Source organism: Misgurnus anguillicaudatus, chromosome 4, assembly GCF_027580225.2.
Source record: "Misgurnus anguillicaudatus chromosome 4, ASM2758022v2, whole genome shotgun sequence".
Lineage (NCBI taxonomy): Eukaryota > Metazoa > Chordata > Actinopteri > Cypriniformes > Cobitidae > Misgurnus > Misgurnus anguillicaudatus.
Genome location: NC_073340.2, coordinates 34,454,610 through 34,480,157, shown reverse-complemented (window position 1 = coordinate 34,480,157; position 25,548 = coordinate 34,454,610). Strand labels below are relative to the sequence as shown.

Here is a 25,548-nt window from a genome sequence, read left to right as displayed (position 1 = left end):
GTGTCATCTTCTCAGCTCGTTGATAAGTGGATGAAACTGTCAAAACTCGCTGCTTCTTAAAGCATTGTTTGGGGGCGTTGATCTTGTTTGCATAGCCCGCATCAGGTAATTTCCATATGAATGGCGCGCACATGGTAGGTGGGATCACATTAGCGCTAATGAGGTCGAGACAGAAAAACTGTACCTCTCTTTACTTACATGTTGATTACACAAACAGACAATGAGTTCTTCAGATTTTAATTACATCATGTAAAAGTAGACATTTCAGGCTTTCTTTAGACATATGTATCATGTTCGTGTGACAAGTATTGGCGGAGTTATCAGTTCATGTTTGAAACGTGTTTGAGGAAAATGGTCAAGGAGACAGAGATGTCGAAATGCACTCCCTGTTTATTTTCTTTATTTGCCAAAAGCACACAGTTTTGTTGTTATTATGAAGGCACTCACATTAAAGTAGAGACTTCACAGTTTCGAATGATGTATTACATGTATGTGTATGATTATGAATGACGGAGTATTTTAAGTGGATGTCACACGAAACAGGAAAAAATGCGTCAAAACGCGGCCCCGCGTTTTTGGACCCCAGGGGGTTAATCTCTGGTCATGGTCTTGACTTGTTTACAACACTGGTTAGCTGATGCATTTACTAATGTTAACAAATACAACCTTATTGAAAAGTGTTTCCAAAATTACACTCTAATATCTGTGTTGTGTGTATATTAAGGCCTTCCATAGTTTTGTGTGTTTATTTTGTATGTGTGTTTGCCTCTGTCATTAATAAAACAAAATCAATCATCTTTTGGTTGTGTAGAAGCTGAGCTCAAACATACTATCACAGTTTGGTTTGCAGTCTCTAGTGGCGCTGCGTTTACACACTTCAGCTTTAAAAACTTTGACTGTGCCCGTGGGACAGAGTCGCGTCAGATATGTCTGTAATTCCTCTAAAGCTTTTCCAGTAGCCCTCAGTCGCTCATCTCCCAGTTGCAAGTCATTCTGGGATAAAATGTCAGGCTTCTAAAGGCCGGTCAGTCCCTGCTAGTGTTGACATGTTGATCTGAGGAGAGACGCTTTGGCTTTGTGAAATTGAAAAAACGAATTGCAAAGTCGTTTTCCTCCCTAAAGTGGCACTTCTGTATGCGTGAGGAGTTATCTGAACGGCGGTGGTTTATTCTGCCGTGCTTTGAATAGCTGCCGGTGTGGAAACACACGTCAAGATCGCTACGCATTTTGTCATTTTATCACTCAAAGCAGATTTGAAAACAGCCCTGGGTTTATTCCACATCTAACCTGCAGTTCTTTAATTGAGCAACCAAAATAACATTTGAGCAAAAATATCTGCTTGTGTGTTGATCATCATACTGAGAAATGACACGCTTGTACACCAGTCAACCCATCATTTTCTATCTAAACCTTTTTCCATATCTCTGTGTGTATTGTATGTGTGTAAAATGCACGTTTGGTGTGTGTGTGTGTAGTTGAGAGTAGAAACATATTAATAGTGTTGTAGATGACTGACAGTATCTTCATAATAATGCACAATTAATAATGCACTTCATTTTTAGCTGCAGTATGAATTTTTATTTATTTATGCATTTGTGTGTTTTTCTGTGTTGTTTAATATTAATTTTCTTTTTGTGTTTTATCTTTGAAATAACTATGCTAATAATATTCACGGACTAGACACAAACAGAACATTTAATCTCCAGATGAAGCTCTCAAGATCCAGGTGTGTGTGCATTCATATTTTGTTGTTATTTGTATTTCAGAATAAGATGTTCATTTATCGGGGTAAGGAGTATGAGCGGCGAGAGGATTTTGAGGCGAGACTGCTCACTCAGTTCCCCAACGCTGAGAAGATGAAGACCACTACTGCACCCAGTGAAGATATCAAAAACTCTACTGGACAGAGTATCCTTATATCACATAATCATAATGTTAAAATCAAGCAGCTGTTGTACCAGACAAACACCAATATATGATGCAAGTGTCTCAGTTTATTGTTTCTTAGTTTGATTTAAAACAGAACATTCAGTGTTTCACAGTGAAACCCATTTTAGAGCTGCCACCAAAGTTCCAGAATAAACCTGTGTCAGAACAGATTGTGAGGTGAGTTAATATCTATCTGTATGTCTGTCTGCCCATCCATCCATCTGTCTGTATGTCAGTCATTTGTTTTGTGAAGTGAGTCAATATCTGTCTGTCTGTCCGTCCGTCTGTCTGTCATCTGTTTTGTGAAGTGAATCAATATCTGTCTGTCTGCCCATCCATCTGTCTGTTTATCTGCCCGTCTGTCTGTCTGTCTGTCTGTCTGTCTGTCTGCCCTTTTATCTGTCTGGCCTTCTATCTGTCTATCTGTCTGACTGCCCGTCCATCTGTCTGTCTGCCCTTCTATCTGTTTGTCTGCCGTCTATCTGTCTGTCTGTCTGTCTGTCTGCCCTTCTATCTGTCTGGCTGGCTGGCCTTCTATCTGTCTGTCTGCCCGTCTATCTGTCTGTCTGTCTGCCCTTCTATCTGTCTGTCTGTCTGGCCTTCTATCTGTCTGTCTGTCTGGCCTTCTATCTGTCTGTCTGCCCGTCCATCTGTCTGTCTGTCCTTCTATCTGTTTGTCTGTCTATCTATCCATCTGTCTATCTGTCTGTCTTCCTGTCCATCTGTCTGTCTGTATGTCTGGCCTTCTATCTGTCTGACTGCCCGTCCATCTGTCTGTCTGTCTGCCCGTCCATCTGTCTGTCTGCCCTTCTATCTGTTTGTCTGCCCGTCTATCTGTCTGTCTGGCTGGCTGGCCTTCTATCTATCTGTCTGTCTGTCTGTCTGCCCGTCTATCTGTCTGTCTGTCTGTCTGCCCTTCTATCTGTCTGTCTGTCTGGCCTTCTATCTGTCTGTCTGTCTGGCCTTCTATCTGTCTGTCTGCCCGTCCATCTGTCTGTCTGTCCTTCTATCTGTTTGTCTGTCTATCTATCCATCTGTCTATCTGTCTGTCTTCCTGTCCATCTGTCTGTCTGTCTGCCCTTCTATCTATCTATCTATCTGTCTGTCTGTCTGTCTGCCTATCCATCTGTCTGTCTGTCTGCCTATCCATCTGTCTGTCTGTCTGCCCTTCTATATGTCTGTCTGGCCTTCTGTCTGTCTGTCTGTCCGTCCATCTGTCTGTCTGTCTGTCCGTCCATCTGTCTGTCTGTCCGTCCATCTGTCTGTCTGCCTGTCCATCTGTCTGTCTGCCCGTCCATCTGTCTGTCTGTCTGTCCTTCTATCTGTCTATCTGCCCTTCTATCTGTCTGTCTGCCTATCCATCTGTCTGTCTGTCTGCCCTTCTATCTGTCTGTCTGGCCTTCTATCTGTCTGTCTGCCCGTCCATCTGTCTGTCTGCCCTTCTATCTGTTTGTCTGCCCGTCTATCTGTCTGTCTGTCTGTCTGTCTGTCTGCCTGCCCTTCTATCTGTCTGTCTGTCTGGCTGGCCTTCTATCTGTCTGTCTGTCTGTCTGCACTTCTATCTGTCTGTCTGTCTGCCCTTCTATCTGTCTGTCTGTCTGGCCTTCTATCTGTCTGTCTGCCCATCCATCTGTCTGTCTGTCCTTCTATCTGTTTGTCTGTCTATCTATCCATCTATCTATCTGTCTGTCTGTCCTTCTATCTGTCTATCTGTCTGTCTGCCCTTCTATCTGTTTGTCTGCCTATCCGTCTGTCTGTCTGCCCTTCTATCTGTCTGTCTGCCCTTCTATCTGTCTGTCTGTCTGCCCTTCTGTCTGTCTGTCTGCCCGTCAGTGTGTCAGTCATCTTTTTTTGTGAAGTGAGTCAATATGTGTCTGTCTGTCTGTCTGCCTGTCTGTCTGTCAGTCATCTGTTTTGTGAAGTGAGTCAATATCTGTCTGTCTGTTCATGTGTCCGTTTGTCCCTCTGCCTGTCTGTCTGCCCATTCGTCCGTCTGTCTGTCTGTCTGTCTGTCTGTCTGTCTGTCTGTCTTTCTGTTTTGTAAAGTGAGTCTTATCTGCCTGTCTGCCTGCCTGTCTTACTGTCATCTGTCTGTCTGTCATCTGTTTTGTGAAGTGAGTCAATATCTGTCTGCCTGTCCATTTGTCTGTCTGTCTGCCCGTCCGTCTGTTATTGTCTGTCATCTGTTTTGTTAAGTGAGTCAATATTTGTCTGTCTGCCTTTCTGTCTGTCTGTCTTTCTGTTTTGTAAAGTGAGTCAATGTCTGCCTGTCTGCCGGACTGTCATCTGTTGGTCTCCCTGTATGTTTATCTCTCTTTTTACCTACCTGTCTGTCTGACTGTCTCTGTCTGTCTTATAGTACTGGGTACTAATATGTTAATTATTGTTTAAAGCAGGGGTTTGTTCTATGACTAAATCTTTTCAAATGTAAATATGGGGGAAACAATATAAATTTGTTTTGTTTTATTTTTTATTTTCCTTGTCATTATAAAATATACGTTTACTTGCCTGATGGTACCTGATGGTATTTCTTTTTATTAATTGGACTAAACCCTTTTCGTGTCGTTCACCGCAACAGCCAAGAGACTTTGCTCGACCCACCCCATCCCACTGTACGATCCGAGCCACGGTTTGAAAACCCCTGGTTTAAAGGATTTGTAATTAATGAGTTGTTTATAACTACTGACCTGTGTGTGTGGAAATGGGCTATAAGCAGGCAGATCTGGCGCTCTGGGATTTGTGTGTTTCGGAATCCGGCTGATTAAAATGGAAATGTGCAGCGAGTGTGCAGTGTTTGACCTGAGCTACACACCTCTGTGCTGTTAATACATCACACAAACATCTGCAACTGAAGCGTAATGTTGTTTGAGGCTGAACTCGGTGCTGCGGGGCAAACACAGCTTTTATCACCAATCTCGATAAAGCGTTGAAGGCAGCTTACCGCAGCCAATCAGAGTCGGCAGCGAGCGTGACAAATAATTAAAACTCACTATTTACCCAGAATTCCTTCTCTCTTAGCGTTAGAGAGGTCACATGACAGATGTGATCTCTATGCATTTGTTGCAGATTTAAACGTGTGAGATGAGGAGAGCTGGATCTCGCTCACCCTGTAGCTAATACATTTGTTAATATTGCATTGTGCAGTAGTGCCCGGTGACTTCTTTTTCAAGGGCACACTACGCGAAGTTTGTCACAACATGTATGTAGCCCGTCGTGTGTGGTTTCGTAATTTCAAAATATGTGTTTTTGAGAGATCCTGTGTGCATTACGTGTCTTGTCAAAATAAGCACCTGCTGCAGATGCGTCTAAAGGGTTTATGATAAAAGAGACGCTTGCGTTTGCCAGATACTCACATAATCTCAGTTTACTGTTAAAGGATCGTCTTGCGTTTATTTTGTGAATGTGAGTGTCTCTTTTATCATAAACTTTTTTGACACGTGTGCAGCAGGCACATATTTTGACAAAACACGTGATGCACATGGTTCACATGACGCAACAAATGCATATTTTGAAAACACGAGCAACACACACGACACTTCGAACACATATTTTGAATTTGCGCCAATCGGAAGAGCAGTCACGAGCCGCAACTGGCATTGTGTCATTTTAAATCAGCAGTGGGACTTATGCGTTGTAAATATGTATATGTAAGATGTAAGATTTTTTCAGTTATCCAAAACCACTTGCACAGTGTGATATATTTCATGCAGTATACTTACATTATCCCAAAAGTTCCCATGGATTTATAAATCCAGAGAAATTCCTATTTTTATAAATGTGGCTCATCCCTAGTTATTTTCGTCTATCAATGAAGTAATATCCGGACTATCCTTGGTTTTCCCTTGTAGAACTTATGGCAGCAAGTGTGGACAAATGCTGAAGTGGTGGATCCACTCTCCTTTATAACGTTATTAACCCTGTAAGACCCAAATATAGAAAAAAGCTTCGAAAAAATGTTTCACCTTTTATATGTTGTTGTAGTAGTCCTCTAATGCAGAAATAAGTGGGTTTTTTACATTTTAATAAGTTTTTATGGAAATGTTGCAATATTACCTGTACCACCCACCCCACATTCCAAAACATTATCACCTGGCCCTCATGCAGAAAACAGATATTTGGGCAAACAAAGCCCAGACAAGATAACAGGACCAGCTAAGTATATTTAATAAATAAGAAGATACAGATAGTTACAAATATTGCTACATAAACACAATTCTCAAATAAATAATTTATTTCCCAAAAACGTATTTAATAACCTTAAAACTTTGATTAAAACTCATACTAATATCAAAGATTTTTAAAATCAAAATTATATTTTGTCGCTACCAAAAAAATTATTAAAATTTTTTAACAGATTAGAAGTACAGTTAATTCATGTAATGTGCAAGGTGCACAGATACATTTTGCAACCCTTCAGACCCAACATTGTAAAATGTTAACATTGACATAACAAGCTCAAAATCTAATATAATCAAAACATTCAGCTGTATTTTCTTGATCTAGACACATAACTTATCACAGAAAAAAAATATTTTAGGCATTTTACTTACATGATTGTTGTTTATATAGTCCAGTAAAAAGGTCATGTTCTTCAAGGCAGGTTTGCAGGTTTTGTAAGTTCACGGCCAGGAAAACAAACCTATTTACAAAGTCTACCATTTAAAAGCAGTGCAGGTTTAAAGGTGCAGTGTGTAATTTTTAGAAGGATATCTTGACAGAAATGCAAAATAATATACAAAACTATATTATCAGGGGTGTATAAAGACCTTTTTATAATGAATCGTTATGCTTTTATTACCTTAGAACGAGACCTTTTGATCTACATACACAGAGGGTCCCCTTACATGCAAGTCGCCATTTTGTGCCGCCATGTTTCTACAGAAGCTCTTAACGGACAATTTTTTACTAAGTTGTCTTCGATGATGACATGTTTTTCTGGTGGCGGCTACCGTAGCTTCTCTATGTGTATCAAAAGCTAGGGGTGAGCAGTGGACTAAGCCGTTGGTTGCAATTTGCAACTTCACCACTAGATGGCGCTAAAATTTACACACTGCACCTTTAAACAATAAGGCTTTTTGGTTGTGTAAATGTGGTTTTAAAGAGAAAATAACACTTACATGTATATTTGATTAGACCGATTATTAACTGATTTAATTAAACTGATATTGTAATATTACAACCGAGGGCTTTACAAGGTTAAGCTTCGCCTTTGTTATTGTTTTGAAAATGCGACCTCTAGTGGTGAAATCCTACATGTCGTCCCTTTAAGGCTCCCGTGTTAATTCCGAACTCACATCCGTGTGCTGTTGATAATGAAATTCAAGTCCTGCCTTCATTTTGATGTGTTTGTGAACTGGGAAGGTCAGCGTTCACTCTGGCACACTTCCTCTGTGTTTTGCTCTCTTTAGCAAAACCCATTGATATTTTTCTCATCAGTCAGAGATGATAGTTTGCCAACACAGAGAAGAAAGTGCCGCCTGCTCTTCTTTTTGCTTTAGTCTGAATGGATGCTGGACCACTGACAAATTCAGGGTTAGGTTTATTTATATTGTGGTGTAGTGACAAAATCTAACTCAACTCCTACACCATATGCCATGTTTCCTGTTCAGTCGACAATACACAAAATTGATTTTTTCAATATGATAAAATGCAACAGATCTATTTACCATAATGCCAATGACTGAGCTTGAGTTTTATTAAGCTACACTTGTCTAGTTTCCTAAACTGTCAATCATTGTTTAAACAAACAGCATCATTGGTGCTGTATTGAATATCTTGCTTTTGTAGATGCCCGAACAGACAGTAATGTTTTCGTAGCGCAGTGTGTTCACACTTGGAATCACAGATTTTCTAATATATTGAAGAAGATGATTATGAGTAGAAAGTGTTTTTTATATTTCTTGAAAAAGTTGACACGTCATGGGTGAAGTGTTTCTTTGCAGTCCTCATCAGAGACTGAAGAGAGAACATTTGCTTGTCATCTCTGCAGTGTCTTTGATGGCGACCTGTTAACATTTGATTGAGTTCATGATCCGGTGTTTTTGATGAATGTCAGGCCTCTTAGAAACAAGCACATGTATCTTTATCTTAACAACAAGCTCCAAGATTTGAGCCTCAGTTGACTAAACTGCACTCTCTCACCAATTCTCAGATATATTTATTTATATTTCAGCTTTTACACTGTAAACGAGGTCCAGAAATACCAGTATTCACGACCAGTCAGAAAAGGAGAGAAAGATCCGGACAATGAGTTTGCTGTGAGTTTGTTTTCCTATTTATTTTATATTTATTTTATTACAGATTCTGTTTAATTATTTCAGTCAATTATTTTTTATTTTATTTTTTTGAACACCTTCAGCTATTATAGAGAGCTGCCAAATTTATGAACACCAAAGTATTAAACTAAAATAAAAGGCACCTCTTCCCATTCACATCTGCGTTTGATAAACATCCATTAAGCTCTGCTAAATGAAGCCTGAAGCTTAAAATGACAAATACTGTAAGAGTGCAAGAATAAATTGTGGTCACTCTTTCTTTACAATATGCCACCTTGCTAAAAGCATTTTTACTGCTTACTGTTCATTTAATGTTTTGCTCAATTTGTCTCTTTATTCTTTTAAAAGAACATGTGGATTGAAAGGACGACTTACGTAACCGCTTATAAATTGCCCGGGATCCTGCGCTGGTTTGAAGTTTTGTCTGTCTCAACGGTGAGTATGACAGGTTTGATCATTCACAGTCATGCTGTTTGATTTAATAACCTGTCTCACCTCCTCCTCTTAATAAAGTACACATAACCTATCTCATTCCCTCTACACTCCTATAAAGTAGACAAGACCTGTCTTACCTCTCTTTGCTCTCCATTATAGTATACATGACCTGTCTCACCCCTTGACTCTTAGTACTTTCTCACCCCCTTTGCACTCCCAATACAATAGATATGACCTGTCTCACCCCTTTGCACTCCAATACAACAAAAATTACCTGTCTCACCTCTTTGCACTCCAATACAATGAAAATGTCCTGTCTCACCCCCTGCACTCCCAAACACTAGACAAGACCCGTCTCACCTCTCTGCTCTTAATTATAGTATACAAGACCTGTCTCACCCCCTTTGCACTCCAGTTCAATAGATATGACCTGGCTCACCCCCTCTACATTCACATACAATAGATATGACCTGTCTCACATCTTTGCAATCCAACACAGTAGATATGACCTTTCTCACCCCTTTGCACTCCAATACAACAAAAATTACCTGTCTCACCTCTTTGCACTCCAATACATTGAAAATGGCCTGTCTCACCCCCTGCACTCCCAAACACTAGACAAGACCAGTCTCACCTCTCTGCTCTTAATTATAGTATACAAGACCTGTTTCACCCCTCAACTCACAGTACAGTATACATGACCTGTCTCACCCCCTTTGCACTCCAGTTCAATAGATATGACCTGGCTCACCCCCTTTACATTCCCATATAGAAATGACCGCTCTCATCTTTTTCCGCTCTCCATTATAGTATACATGACCTGTCTCACCCCCTCTACATTCACATACAATAGATATGACCTGTCTCACATCTTTGCACTCCAATACAATAGATATGACCTGTCTCACATCTTTGCACTCCAATACAATAGATATGACCTGTCTCACATCTTTGCACTCCAATACAATAGATATGACCTGTCTCACATCTTTGCACTCTAATAAAATAGAAATGACCTGTCTCACATCTTTGCACTCCAATACAATAGATATGACCTGTCTCACATCTTTGCACTCCAGGTCAATAGATATGACCTGTCTCACATCTTTGCAATCCAATACAATATATATGACCTGTCTCACATCTTTGCACTCCAATACAATAGATATGACCTGTCTCACATCTTTGCGCTCCAATACAATAGATATGACCTGTTTCACATCTTTGCGCTCTAATACAATAGGTATGACCTGTCTCACATCTTTGCGCTCTAATACAATAGATATGACCTGTCTCACATCTTTGCACTCCAATACAATAGATATGACCTGTCTCACATCTTTGCACTCCAGGTCAATAGATATGACCTGGCTCACCCCCTTTACATTCCCATATAGAAACGACCGCTCTCATCTTTTTCCGCTCTCCATTATAGTATACATGACCTGTCTCACCCCCTCTTCATTTCCATACAATAGTTATGACCTGTCTCACATCTTTGCACTCCAATACAATAGATATGACCTGTTTCACATCTTTGCACTCCAATACAATAGATTTGACCTGTCTCACATCTTTGTGCTCCAATACAATAAATATGACCTGTCTCACATCTTTGCACTCCAATACAATAGATATGACCTGTCTCACATCTTTGCGCTCTAATACAATAGATATGACCTGTCTCACATCTTTGCGCTCTAATACAATAGATATGACCTGTCTCACATCTTTGCAATCTAATACAATAGATATGACCTGTCTCACATCTTTGCGCTCCAATACAATATATATGACCGGTCTCACATCTTTGCGCTCCAATACAATAGATATGACCTGTCTCACATCTTTGCAATCTAATACAATAGATATGACCTGTCTCACATCTTTGCACTCCAATACAATAGATATGACCTGTCTCACATCTTTGCACTCCAATACAATAGATATGACCTGTCTCATATCTTTGCAATCTAATACAATAGATATGACCTGTCTCACATTTTTGCACTCCAATACATTATATATGACCTGTCTTACATCTTTGCACTCCAATACAATAGATATGACCTGTCTCACATCTTTGCACTCCAATACAATAGATATGACCTGTCTCACATCTTTGCACTCCAATACAATACATATGACCTGTCTCACATCTTTGCACTCCAATACAATAGATATGACCTGTCTCACATCTTTGCACTCCAATACAATAGATATGACCTGTCTCACATCTTTGTGCTCTAATACAATAGATATGACCTGTCTCACATCTTTGCAATCTAATACAATAGATATGACATGTCTCACATCTTTGCACTCCAATACAATAGATATGACCTGTCTCACATTTTTACAATCTAATACAATAGATATGACCTGTCTCACATCTTTGCACTCCAATACAATAGATATGACCTGTCTCACATCTTTGCACTCTAATACAATAGATTTGACCTGTCTCACATCTTTATGCTCCAATACAATATATATGACCTGTTTCACATCTTTGCGCTCTAATACAATAGATATGACCTGTCTCACATCTTTGTGCTCTAATACAATAGATATGACCTGTCTCACATCTTTGCACTCCAATACAATAGATATGACCTGTCTCACATCTTTGCACTCCAATACAATATATATGACCTGTCTCACATCTTTGTGCTCTAATACAATAGATATGACCTGTCTCACATCTTTGCACTCCAATACAATAGATATGACCTGTCTCACATCTTTGCACTCTAATACAATAGATGTATTAGCCTTTTCTGGTCGTTCCTTTGCTCCCTGAATTGCTAATACTTGTGGCTGAGTTGGATATGTCTTGACGCGTGCAGTTAAGTAGATGAGTGATAGAAGTTGATCCAATTTGTACAATGAGCATTTATTAATGTTGATAGAATGTTATAATGTTACAGAAAACTTGAAGTAAAATAAGAAAAACAAACTAAAGCAGTCTCTTATATGGCACACCATCACACGGTCAAAAGACTGTTTGCCCTTTCAGCCACACCCAGTTGCTGTGACTTCCTGTTCTTAAGGCCTTTCCCTTTGGGCTTCACCTTCAACCTCCCAACAGTCCTCTAGGTGGAGTAGACAGTCCAATGGCCACATAATAGTCACTTACTACTACTGACAAGAAAGAAATATAAAATTAACACAAAGCTCGATTTGGCTCCTACATTCCGGCCCCTAATTGTTTCTGTAGAGGCAAAAACAATTTTTTTTTTTAATTAATAAAGGAGCCATATATACTTGCAGCTTAACTTTTCCAAAACATATATTCCATTTATTTAAATCTTATAGTAAAATTCAAAATGAAACTCAAAATTTAAAGAGTCAACTTATCTTCAATGTTCTTGAATATTCAGGACTTCTTTAGAGAACCTTCGTCAGCCTCTAACAGCAAGCAGATTTTGGACACTGGCCTTTCCAATACACTTGTCTTTGTTTTCAGCTTCACAACTCGGACATGACCTCTGGCATCAGGTTTGGCCTCAACAATTCTTCCCAGTAGCCACGAACTGCGAGGAGCGGTATTGTCTGCGATCAAGACAATGTCCCCTGGGATGAAGTTTCTTCTTGCTCTTGACCATTTTTGTCGTTCTTGTAGGAGAGGGAGATATTCCAGAAGCCACCTCTTCCAGAACAGCTCAGCTATATACTGGACCTGTCTCCAGCGTCTTCTGTGGTATATATCCGACCTTGAAAAGACTCCAGGGGGCAGAATTGGGTTAGTTCTGAGCAACAGAATATGATTCGGTGTGAGGGCCTCAAGATCTTGTGAGTCACTAGACACTTTTGTAATTGGACGGCTGTTAAGAATGGCCTCAACTTCACAGAAAACAGTGTGTAGTCCTTCATCGTCTAATGTTTGTTGTTTTAAGACTGAATATAAGACATGCCTTACCATTCTGATGAGGCGTTCCCAGAACCCACCATGGTGAGAGGCTGTAGGGGGGTTAAAGCTCCACTGAATTCTTTCCTTCATCAGAGTTTGGTGGATCTTTCTCTGATCTAAAGTTCTCAGTGCTTCTCGTAGTTCTCTTTCTGCACCTACAAGGTTAGTGCCATTATCTGACCTTAGGTGTTGTGGCTGTCCTCTTCGACACAGAAACCTTCTGATGGCATTGATGCATGAGTCTGTACTTAAAGAACAGGCTACCTCTAGATGCACTGCTCGGCTGGTCATGCAGGTAAAAATGACACCATATCTCTTCATTGTGCTCCTTCCCCTTTTTACTTCAACAGGACCGAAGTAGTCAAGGCCAACGTTGGAGAATGGTGGTAAGTCTGTAACTAGTCTTTCACTTGGCAGGTCAGCCATCTTTTGTTCGCCGGCTTTACCTCTGTGCTTTCTGCAAGTCACACAGTGAGAGAGAACCTTTCTTGCAGCAGAGTTACCTTTTGTTATCCAGTATGTTTTTCGTACCTGAGATAGCATGTGGTTCCTTCCTCCGTGTCCAGTTTGAACATGGAAGTGACGTAGGATCAGAGTGGAGACGTGGTGGTTTTTGGCCAAAATGGCAGGGTGTTTTCTTTCCTCAGGCATTGCTGTTCTTCTGAGGCGACCACCCACTCTAAGGATTCCATTGTCCAGCACTGGAGCCAATCTGTATATGCTACTGTTCTTTTTCACATTGGAAGCGCCCTCTTGCAACATGTTGATCTCTTCAGGGAAACTTTGTCTCTGTACATAGGAGAGAATAGCCTTTTCTGCCATTATCAGATCATCAACTGTTATTGCTTCCTTTATGTCATCTTTGACATGCCCTATTGTCCTTCTGGTTACCCTTTGAGTTTTCTTACAATCTTTCTTTGAGTCGTTTCTTTTTTGCACAAGACATTTTAATGCTTCTTTAACTTTGAGGATCCATGCAACAGCTACTCTCAACTTCAGCCAGTCTGAAAAATGATTGAGCAACTTGTCTGTGGGCTTTTCCTCACATGTCTGCACGATTGCATTGACTGTTGCAGATTTCCTCACCTCTGGATCATCTTCACAAAGTTCAACATTGTTCACAGATTCATTTGGCCAGTCCTCTTCTGATGACCAAAGGAACTCTGGTCCAGAGATCCATCTTGGGTTCCTAATGAACCTTTCTGCACTCACACCTCTAGAGCAGTCATCAGCAGGGTTTCTCTTTGTGTCAATATATCTCCATTGAAACACTTGTGTAGCCTCCCTAATTCTAGAGGTCCTATTTGCCACATAAGTATGAAAACGTGTGTGGTCATTTGAGATGTACTTTAAAAACAGCTGTGCTGTCAGTCCAAAACACTGACCTATCTGTAACTGGCAGCAATTCTTCTTTCAACATTTTATCCACTTTGACTGATAAAGCTGCAGCTGCTAACTCCAGCCTTGGGATGGTCTGCCGTTTTAAAGGAGCTACTCTTGCCTTGCCAATCAAGAATGCTACACAGACCTTTCCTTCCGCATTTGTCATTCTGAGATAGCTGACTGTTCCATAGCCTAGCTCGCTAGCATCAGAGAAGTGGTGAATCTGGTTATGCACTGACTCACCAAAATCACTTGGCTTAAAACAACGTGGAACATTAAAGTCTGTGAGTTGTGAAAGACTGCTGATCCACTTGGTCCACTGGTCAGAAAGTGTGCTGGGAATGGTCATGTCCCATCCAAGGTCTTGTCGGCACAATGTTTGCAATAACAGTTTAGCTGGCAAAGTAAGTGGAGATAAAAAGCCTAATGGATCATATATAGAGCTTACCATTGATAGAATGCCCCTTCTGGTAAGTGCACGCTCACTGATGGTGATGTTGAACTTGAAGGAGTCACTTTGGACACACCATTGAAGTCCCAAGGCTCGCTCCATGGGCAATTGATCTTTGCTCAAATCCAAGTCCTTTACCTCTTTAGCTAGGTCTTCTTGTGGAACAGCCCCAAGCACAGCTCTACTGTTGCTTATCCACTTTGACAAATAGAAGCCTCCTCTTTGACAGACCTCCGTTATGTTTGATATTAGTTCCATTGCTTTTTGTTCTGTGGGCATTGACTTCAAACAATCGTCTACATAAAAGTGCTCCATGATTGTGTTTATTACCTCACGAGGGAAGTTGCTTGTATTTTCCTGTGCAGTCTTTCTGAGAGCAAAGTTGGCTATGCTTGGTGAAGAGACTGCACCAAACAAATGAACAGTCATGCGATATTCTACTGGAGCATCATCCACATTTCCTTGAGGCCACCATAAGAAGCGCAGGAAGTCTGTGTCACTTTCAGTCACCTTGACCTGGTGGAACATGGCCTGTATGTCTGCCATCAGCGCTACTGGTTCTTCTCGGAAACGTGTCAGTACTCCAATCAGGGTGTTTGTCAAATTTGGGCCTTGGAGTAATTCAGAGTTAAGGGATGTCCCCTGAAAAGTTGCACCACAATCAAACACTACTCTAATGGTCTTCTTTTTTGGGTGATATACCCCATGATGAGGGATATACCAAACCCTTCCATCAGTCCTGTTCAGTTGTGCAGAGGGAACCTTTTCAGCATAGCCCTTGTAAATTACATCACTGAGGAACTCTGTATACTCCTTTTGATAGTTCGGGTCTCTTTTGAACATCTTTTTCAGATTCAACAGGCGCTGTTCTGCAACAATGCGGTTGTTGGGCATTGTGATTTTATCTGCTTTAAAAGGTAGGTTAATGCAGTAGTGACCCGCTTTCATTTTAACAGATTCATTGACAATGTTCAGGAATTTCTTGTCATTCACTGACATTTCACTTTTTTCTTCATAGGCTTTCTCACTGAAGTCTGTGTTGTACTGACTCACCAACAATTCTTGCAGGTTGACCAAGGAGATCCTGTTTGCAGTCACTGTGGACACTTCCACATCTTTGCTGCTACCTCCCAATGGACCATTGATTACCCAACCTAGCAACGTTCTTACAGCATAAGGTCCATCTTCTTGTGAGTTTATTACCTGCCAAGGTTCCATAACATTTGCTGCATTCATTCCTATGAGCAAGTCAATGTCACAGTCTATGTGAGGTAACTTAACTTCACTAAGGTAAGGCCATTGTTTTAAATCTTCTTGTTTTGGGATGTTCTCTTTTGTTACAGGCATACATTTCTGTGTGTAGACATCAGGTAAAGGAATGAATGTCTTGCCATTAAGTTCACTGACTTCTAAGCCTGATACTAACACACTTTTTATGGGTTTCTCCTGTGCCATTGTTCTCAGCAGTACGGTCGTTTGTTTCCCCTCTAGACACAAAATATGCGCCAGCCTCTCTGTGCAGAAAGTTGCCGAACTGCCAGGATCAAGAAGAGCATAAGTTTGACTAATTTTGTTACCTTTAACAGACTTAACTTGCACAGGAAGGATTGACAGTGCACATTTACTGTTTCCGGCCCCTGTATGGCCACAAGCATTTGATGACACTTTGCTGATACATTTCTGTGACTGCTCTGCTGACTTTGAGGCATGACCTTTAGTCTCAAAGTTGATGTGAAGCACATTGGGATGTGTTTGTTTGCAGATGTTACATGTAAGACGGTCTTTGCAGTCCTTGCTCATGTGCCCTTTACACAAACAACCAAAGCAGAGTCCTTTTTCCTTTAAAAGGTTTAACTTATCCCTATGTGTTTTCTTCTTGAAGTGGGAGCAGTTCTCTAAACAATGAGCACCATTACAGCAGAGGCATGGAGTTTTTACATCACTGTTCATGCTTGGAGCAGCTGGAGTGCTCAGTGTTGTTACATTAGTTGCATAGGTAGACTTGGGTCTAAAAAGGGTCTTACTTACATTGGGCCTTTTATTCCTGCTTGCAACAGTTTCTTGTATATCTCCAAATATTGGGTTAGAACATATCTTGGCCTGTTTCTCAATGAACTGTACAAGGTCTGTAAATGTAATCCTACTGTTGTCTTCAAGTTTCTCTTGAGCCTTGCTCCGCCATCTATCCCGCAGCTTGTAGGGTAATTTCATAACAATGGCTTTCAAGGTAGAGGCTACGTTCAATTCCTCCATGTAGTTCATCTTTGCCATGGCATTACAACATCCTTTGAGGTACAAGAAATACTCATTTAAGGCTTTAGGATCTTCAGGTTTTATATTTGGCCATTTGAGAACCTTTTCAATATAGGCGGTGGAAATTTTGTACTCATTGCCAAAATGTTCAAGCAACAAGCGCTTTGCCCTGAGATAACCCTGATCTCCATCCATATGCTGGCAACTTCTTACTAGGTCTCTAGCTTGCCCTCTAGTAAATTGCTCAAGGTAAAACAACCTATCTTGTCCACTGTCTGTTTTCATCTCTATGTTGTGTTCAAAAGACGTCATAAATGATCTAAACTGTAAAATGTCCCCATCAAATATGATAACACCTTTAGGTGGCAATAATGACAATTGCTGTTGTTTGAGAAGCATAGATGTAATTTCATTTTGTCTGTTTAAGACAGCAACGAGACTATTGGAAACTACACTGTCCTCTAATGGTCTGCGCTGCACAAGTTCCTGTTCTGATAACACAGAATCTTCTCTGTCTGCATGTGATTGAACAAAAACATCTTCCGCCAGCTTTTTATATTCTGTACTGAGTTCCACTCTGTCAGATTGATCATGGGATTTCACAACTACCCTACCACCCTCTCTAACTATACCTTCTTCATGCAGAGATTGTGATAGTCCATACAATGGCAGCTGTTGATGCTGTGCCCTGTCCTTTGGGCGCACACTCCTATGTTCATACACATTGGTTGCTGGAACCTCTGTTTGCAAAGTTTCCATGTTGGCGAGTTCCAAGTTCCTCTCCTGAAAGTATGAGTTCATGCCATCGACTGGGGTGGAATAAACTTGTTCTTCCACACTATTCAACACTGCAAGCTTTGCATTTGCAGCAGACAACTCAGCTGCGAAGTTCAGAGTCTCCTTTTGCCTTCTTATTTCCTCTCTTTCCTTAGCTAAGCGCTCTTCTTTTTCTTCCAAAGCATGCCTTTCTTTTAAAGCAGCAGCCTTAGCTAAAAGCGCTGCCTTTTCAGCGTGTGCCACCAAACGAGCTGATGCTGAGCTTGCATATGAACTCCTATGTGAACTTACTAAAGATATACTGTCTTTAGGACTAATTTCATCTCCCCTTTCTGGCAGTGGTTGACCAGGACAGGAGTGGATCCACTCGTCAGCCTTAATCTTAAATTCATTGATGTTTATCAACTTCGGCTCATACCATTGTTCTGTGTCTTCAACACACTCTTCTTTTGACAATAGTTGTTGGTAACTTTTGTGCAGGTCATTTAATTCTTCTAACATTTCATTGTATTTCTGAACACTCTCCTTTACTTTCTCCAGATTAACTTGATCAAACATAAGCTCAGTTGTTTTGTTCATTTTACGAGTCAATGCAGCACACTTATTCCTTCTAGCATTTCTTGCTTCTTTCTTCTTCTTTTCTAACTTTTCTAACAATTCTTCCTGCTTTTCTTCCTCAACAGGTGCAACATCAGAGTTAATGACATCCATATTGATTGAGGCTCTTTGTTCCATGTGACAAACTCAAAAGTCCCTTTTCTTCCAAAAATATAACTCAATATTCATCAAAATGAATTCTTATAAATACACAGAGCAAAGTTGTTTAAAAAGTTCTTTGTTTCACATACCGATTCTTTAGGATTCGCTTGGATTGGCTTCGGCCTTCAAACAATCCAAGATGGCACATGCACTTCCTAGACTTCCATATCTGGTTTTCAGATCCAATATTCCTTTGATCCAAGTATATCCATCCAGAGCAGTCTTTTGACTAAATTGTATTAGCCTTTTCTGGTCGTTCCTTTGCTCCCTGAATTGCTAATACTTGTGGCTGAGTTGGATATGTCTTGACGCGTGCAGTTAAGTAGATGAGTGATAGAAGTTGATCCAATTTGTACAATGAGCATTTATTAATGTTGATAGAATGTTATAATGTTACAGAAAACTTGAAGTAAAATAAGAAAAACATAATTAAACTAAAGCAGTCTCTTATATGGCACACCATCACACGGTCAAAAGACTGTTTGCCCTTTCAGCCACCCCCAGTTGCTGTGACTTCCTGTTCTTAAGGCCTTTCCCTTTGGGCTTCACCTTCAACCTCCCAACAGTCCTCTAGGTGGAGTAGACAGTCCAATGGCCACATAATAGTCACTTACTATTACTGACAAGAAAGAAATATAAAATTAACACAAAGCTCGATTTGGCTCCTACAATAGATTTGACCTGTCTCACATCTTTATGCTCCAATACAATATATATGACCTGTTTCACATCTTTGCGCTCTAATACAATAGATATGACCTGTCTCACATCTTTGTGCTCTAATACAATAGATATGACCTGTCTCACATCTTTGCACTCCAATACAATAGATATGACCTGTCTCACATCTTTGCACTCCAATACAATATATATGACCTGTCTCACATCTTTGTGCTCTAATACAATAGATATGACCTGTCTCACATATTTGCGCTCCAATACAATAGATATGACCTGTCTCACATCTTTGCACTCCAATACAATAGACATACCTGTCTCACATCTTTTCACTCCAACACAATAGATATGACCTGTCTCACATCTTTGCGCTCCAATACAATAGAAATGACCTGTCTCACCCCTTTGTAGTTCAATACAATAAAAATTACCTGTCTCATCCCCTGCACTCCTAAACACTGGACAAGACCTCTCTTGCCTCTCTGCACTCCATTATAGAAGATATGACCTGTCTCACTCCTCTTTTCTTTCTATATTAGACATGACCAATTTTACTCCATTTGCACTCTAGTACAATAAATATGAGCTGTCTCACCCTTCAATCCCATACAGTACTAGACGTGACCTCAAACACCTATACTTCACTACTGATGTTATGTTCCTTTTAATGTTATATATGTCCCTTTTACTCCAGCATGTTGTTGTTCTTGTATTATCTCTTTCCCTTGTGTAGCAGTGAAATTGTGATTGCATGTGCTGGCACCAATGCATATCAATAATCCAATGTAGACTTCAGGGCAGAGGAGAGTCACTGGCAGCATGTAATGGCCAGATTGTGATGTTCTGTTGTTTATCCATTGTAATTTATACTCTCTCTCTCTCTCTCCCGTCTGGCTGTATACTCAGATAGCATCTCATTAGTGTTCAGCAATGTTTTGTGAGATAGACACATCAGCCTGTCTGTCTCTTATAGGTGAACTCTACTACAGATCGATTGTGGCAGATTCCCAATGGGTGTTTTTGTAATTTGTCTTATCCGTTGTATATGTTTTCATTATTTTTGTGTAGAGAGGCTATATCAATATAAAATATGTGCACTTAACATATCTGGATATTTATTCGTAGTAACATGATGTAGAAAAGATTTACTCAAACTATGGTTGACAATAATTAGTAATACAGTAAAACACCCAGGTTAAGAACACGAGAGATCGTTTAAAATTAAAACATGCTCGGCGGTTTGTTAGTAAAGTTTTCTTTATGGACTGCAAATTTAGATTGCTTTGTTGGGATGTTGTTCAGTATAACACAGCTGGTGGAAATAAGTGTTGTCATTTGCAATCCTGGCTTGTAAATGCTTTCTGTTTGCTAAGTGTCAACATCAGTTACCTTAGTTTTCATAAAAACCCATGTGGTGGGGTTTGTTGTTGTTGCATATTCCCTAAATGTAATAACATTTTAAATTTGCAAGGTGTATGTTGTGCTCGATACAATTATCTTGTTGTTCTGCTGCAGGAGGAGATCAGTCCTTTAGAAAACGCTATGGAGACCATGCAATTGACCAATGAAAAAATCAACAACATGGTTCAGCGTCACCTTGCTGACCCAAGCCTTCCCATCAACCCCCTCTCCATGCTTCTCAACGGCATCGTGGACCCAGCCGTCATGGGCGGATTCACCAATTATGAGAAGGTATGAAATTATTCTCCTTATTATTTGCAAACGGTGTATCTGAACAAAAATCAAGTTAACAAATAGAAGTGGGTGTAAATGGTTTGTTTGGTTGTCTGCAGGCTTTTTTTAATGACAAATACACCCAGGAACATCCTAATGACCTGGAGAAGATTGAAAAACTGAAGGATCTGATTGCTTGGCAGGTAAAACAAATCTATACAATTAAGTTTGGGCAACATTATGAATATTGGACTGATTTCAATGCACTTCTTATTTGGGAAACTTTTGTTCTAAAGAAATATGACCCTTTATTTGATTCATCAGAAAAGTGGCTTTGGAGTTGGTAATAGTGATTCATTGCATTGATTCGGTTCAAATCATGTCAGTGAATTGATTCAGAATGTTGATGAAATTATTTCTTACATCATAGCTCAAAAATGTTTATGCTGGTCATTTTGTAAAATTATGTGTCAGAAAATCTAGGACCACCATTAGATTTCAGATCTTTAATCAAATGATTAATCGTGATTAATCGCATACAAAATATAAGTTTGTATTTGCATAATATATTTGCACGTGTATTGTGTGTAATTATTGTGTATATATAAACACACATATATATTTAAGACATTTAAGAAACATGTTATTTATCTATATATTTTTTAATTTATATATAAAGTAAAATATATATAAAATGTAAATATATTTAAATATATATGTATATATGTAAATGTATGTAAATGTATAAATGTTTCTTAAATACATGCATGCATCTGTGTGTGCATTTATATATAAAAATAATTACACACAATACACATTCAAATATATTATGCAAAAACGAACTTTTATTTTGTATGCGATTAATCGCGATTAAACTTTTGACAGCCCTACTTGTAATTCACTAAATGTAATATTAAAGGGCACATTTTATGCAAAATCCACTACAAGTCAAACTGACTTTATAAGCAGGTCATATGATGATCATAACAAGGAAAAGACACAAAAATTCCCTTTCATTTGTTTTGGCCATGAGAGTTTGTTTGTTGTGTAAAAGATGGAGATTTGATAAAGTTTATCTTAGCATTGATCAAGGTTTATTTTAGCTGTTAGTCACTGATGCAGATGATGCCAAATATGTTTTGGTACCTGTGTGCAGGTAAATAACACATGACGCTGGCTATTCATTTTTTGTCATGTTTAAACACAATATTTTATATGTGATTTTTGAAAGTCCTTATGCAGTAATTTTGTATGCTTTGGAAAAAGTAATGGAAAAATCATGAAACGTTAGTGGTCAAAAGGTGTGAAAACTCAGATTTTACTGTAATGAAATAATTTTATTATACTCATGCTTTGACTTTGTTGTGGTTTAGCAGTTGTGTTCACTGACAGCCGGTGTGTTCGATCTAGACACATGTTGTATGTGCTTACCATAAGTTCGTATACGATTATGCTGTGCAATGGTTATTGAAGGACTTGTTTTTTCAAGGACATATGCTGACATGTAAAGCCATATGGCCAGTTTTGTTTGTTTAGCGTGAATCATTTGTAGATGTAATTTCACATAGATTAAATGTCATATATTAAATGAGTGTTTGTTTGTGTCCTCTGACACAACAGCTGTGTGGCATTGATGTAACACTACAGCAAAATGTCTCACAATATCCAGGAAATAAAAAAGCTACCTGTCAAGATCTTTACTACAAACCAGAGATGCTATTGTAGTTTCAACATATCTGTTTATGCCTGCATGTCAGTCATTTGTACGGAAACATTTCAAAGGAATATTTCACTTTCATAAAACATCTGATAATTGACCCCTGTCATTTAAGGTTTTTATGTCTTTCTTTGTTCATTCCAAAAGAAATTAAGTTTTTTAAAGGAAAACATTTCAGGATTTTTTTCCATATAGTGAACTTTTGTGGACCTCAACAGTTTACAGTTTCAATGCATTTAAAATTGCAGATTCAGTGCAGCTTCAAAGGGGTCTAAACGATCCCAACCGAGGGTCTTATCTAGCAAAATATGTTTTTTTCACCCAAAAAATTAAAATAAGTACTACTTACAACAACTTGCACTAACCGTGTGATGTGCCAGCCCGACCTTACGTATTACGTAATCACATCGACAGGTCACGCTTGATGTATGTGAGACTACCGCTCCAGTGCTTACAAGTGTGGAGAAAAAATCTTATTTACATTATTGATCATGTGCTCAATGTCATAAAACAGTGTGCTAATTAAAGAATTTGGCGCTTATGTATTTCTACAAATATCCATTTTTATAATTATTTGTCATCACTTTCATTTGCAAGTTATTTCCCTACAGAATCAGAATCGTAACATACGATAATTCAAAACAAGGGCAGTCGCATTTTCGTGAGTTTAGTTCCTGTAAGACATGATGTCCCTTTGACATATTTCTTTGATTTATACAGTAGTTATTACAATTATTATAGGCAATGCAGTACAAGTCGTCTTATTCTGTGTCAACCTGCCAACTTCTCTTGAGTTAAATGCAAGTTAATTGTCTATGCCAGCTAACAACATTATTTACATTTCATTGAGGGATACAGCACACACCACATAAACCTCCATAGATCTAGTTATATGTTAGATTTTTTATGCTCTTGTTTCATCATTTTATCTTTGTTTTTGACCAAAGACTTTCTTTTACTCAAGTATTCATATCAGGTCAGGGAATTTGCATCAGAATTACGGTAGTTGTCAAAAATCAGCATATAAAATACCTATTTTCCTTCCTTCCTAAGATCTGTGATCTGTGCTATAAAAAGCAGAGCGACACTGACAAATCAAAAGTTAAAACAGCGCAAAGCATCCTTCACCTTTCACACTTTTCATGCCTCATGCAATTTACCTCAAAGATAATTATTTACACTATTAGATTTAATTATGACAGTGTTCTGGATTGATGAGTTAATAATAGAGTATATGATATGAGGTGATGTGGAGCATTTGCGCAGCTGTCTTTAATAGTGCGAGCGGATTCATTAAAGTTCTGTTTCACCTGCGTTTGACAGCATGTGAGCGATCTGAAGACACTTTTTTAGCCAGATATATATGGTGATCTATAGACCCCATCTTGAAGGTAAAACAGGGAATATGTGCATTTTCACACCCGGCTATTGATGCCCTGTCAAAACTCAAGTTAAAACCACTGGAAAAGTCAGAGCATTCATCAGCACATTTCAACTTATAATGAAGTTTGGTTTTTCATCTTCCCAATTTTTCCGACTGGACTCAGTGCACATGCAGGCAACCACCCGGGATGCTTCTATATTAGGGATGGGAAGATTCACAGATTTGCTCGGTGCATCAGCATAAAAAGTTAACGTTGCGATGCATTGGTTTAAAAACTGTGCATCGGATACAAAGTAGCATTTGCAGCGCGGTGCATCGTTTCGAACATATTTTGCGTCTGTAAAAACATTTAAGGTTTATTTATGATTATTTTTTAGATTTATTTATGCTTTTTTCTTTTTAAACTGTTTATACATGCTGCTGATGTATCACAAGACTAACGAAACTGATGCATGTCATAAAAGTCACATAGATTTTGGTCTGCTACCCACCATAAAACTCAAAGAGCATAACACGTAGAGCATAACATTATGTTAAAACAGCACCTGCTTTCTGCTGATTGGGTTTACAGCTTATCTGCTGAAAGCACCTTCATCTGCTGGCAAGTTATTGTTTATCCATGAGCATCCCTTAATTGTTTCACTGTTAAATGTTTGAGTTGTTAAAGTGGAGATCTTTTTTTGCACTAGCAAGGCCTGTTTGTCAAATGTGTTAAAGTTAATTTGCAGTCTGAAACACAGAAATTAAAGTAAACTATCTTGACAATATTAAAATACAGAGCATAATATTTTTTATTGGATCATACTGCATTGAATGACATTGTGTTGAACCGAATTGAAATAAGACTGCATCATATCGCATTCATAGCTGCTTCATATATAGCTGTAATGTATTGTATTGTATTGTAGGCTATGCATCGAGGTGCATATCGCATCAGCCTCAGTTATGGAGATGCACATACATGCACATCCTATGCATTACAGATAATCTGTGTTAAAGTGCAAGAACTGCTATTGAGAAACAATGATTTTGTAGCCCTGTGCACTGAGCATAATGCTTCAAAATTGTTCAAGAATATAGTGAAACTGTTAATAAAACTTTGAGCGCCCTTGCAAATGCATAGCAATTCATTAAAGGGGCCATGAAAAATGAAACCATGAAAATCAGATTTTTTTATGTTTAAGTGGGTCCCCAGTGCTTCTATCAACCAAAAAAAAATGCGATAAAGATCAACCCTGTAACTTTGTTCGGTAAACCATTCTCTGCAAGCATGTGAAAAATTCTACCCAGTCTCATATAGATGTGTATAAATAGCACGAAGTGTGAAAATCGTGCAATACATACACCAAATTCCACTTTGGCATGCATATGATACGCCAGTCCTTCCCATTCACTTAAACGGCGCATCTTTTTTTGCCATTTTATTTATTGGTTTCTCAATTTTTTTCTGTTTTTTAACAATTTTCGCTTGGGTTTAGGGTTAGATTTGACATTTGCTTAAGGAGGTTATTTAATTTACAGGTTTCTCCATGTTTTTGTCCATATTTAAGCCATGGTCGCTTGGAGTTGGGATTAGAATTGGGTTTTGGGTTAAGGTGTCATTTTTATATAACAAAAAGTTAACCCAAGCGAAAATGGTTAAAAAAGCAAAAAATTTAGAAACCTATAAATAAAACGACAAAAAAAGATGTGCCGTTTAAGTGAATGGGAAGGACTGGCGTATCATATGCACGCCAAAGTGGGATTTGGCGTATGTATTGCACAATTTTCACACTTCGTGCTATTTATATGTAACTCCGTGAGACTGGGTTCGAAAAATTAGGTTATTGAAATTTGGCTTATTATACCGCCCCTTAAGTAAGCAATAAGGTATGAGAGGCTGTGCTGTATCGTGAATAAGTAACGGCTGAAGGGCGTTGT

The 25,548-nt window shown here is 39.0% G+C and overlaps 1 protein-coding gene across 2 annotated transcripts in view; it reads left to right on the top strand.

Moving 5' to 3' along the window:
• Positions 1-25,548, top strand: part of dock1 (dedicator of cytokinesis 1) — a 333,542-nt gene that overhangs the window by 287,294 nt on the left and 20,700 nt on the right. For both annotated transcript variants that reach the window (XM_073867188.1, XM_073867187.1), the window contains exons 41-46: positions 1,767-1,908; positions 2,025-2,106; positions 8,102-8,186; positions 8,553-8,639; positions 20,369-20,545; positions 20,647-20,730. In XM_073867188.1, the coding sequence (XP_073723289.1) occupies positions 1,767-1,908; positions 2,025-2,106; positions 8,102-8,186; positions 8,553-8,639; positions 20,369-20,545; positions 20,647-20,730 (657 nt within the window). The remainder of the gene's footprint in view (positions 1-1,766; positions 1,909-2,024; positions 2,107-8,101; positions 8,187-8,552; positions 8,640-20,368; positions 20,546-20,646; positions 20,731-25,548) is intronic.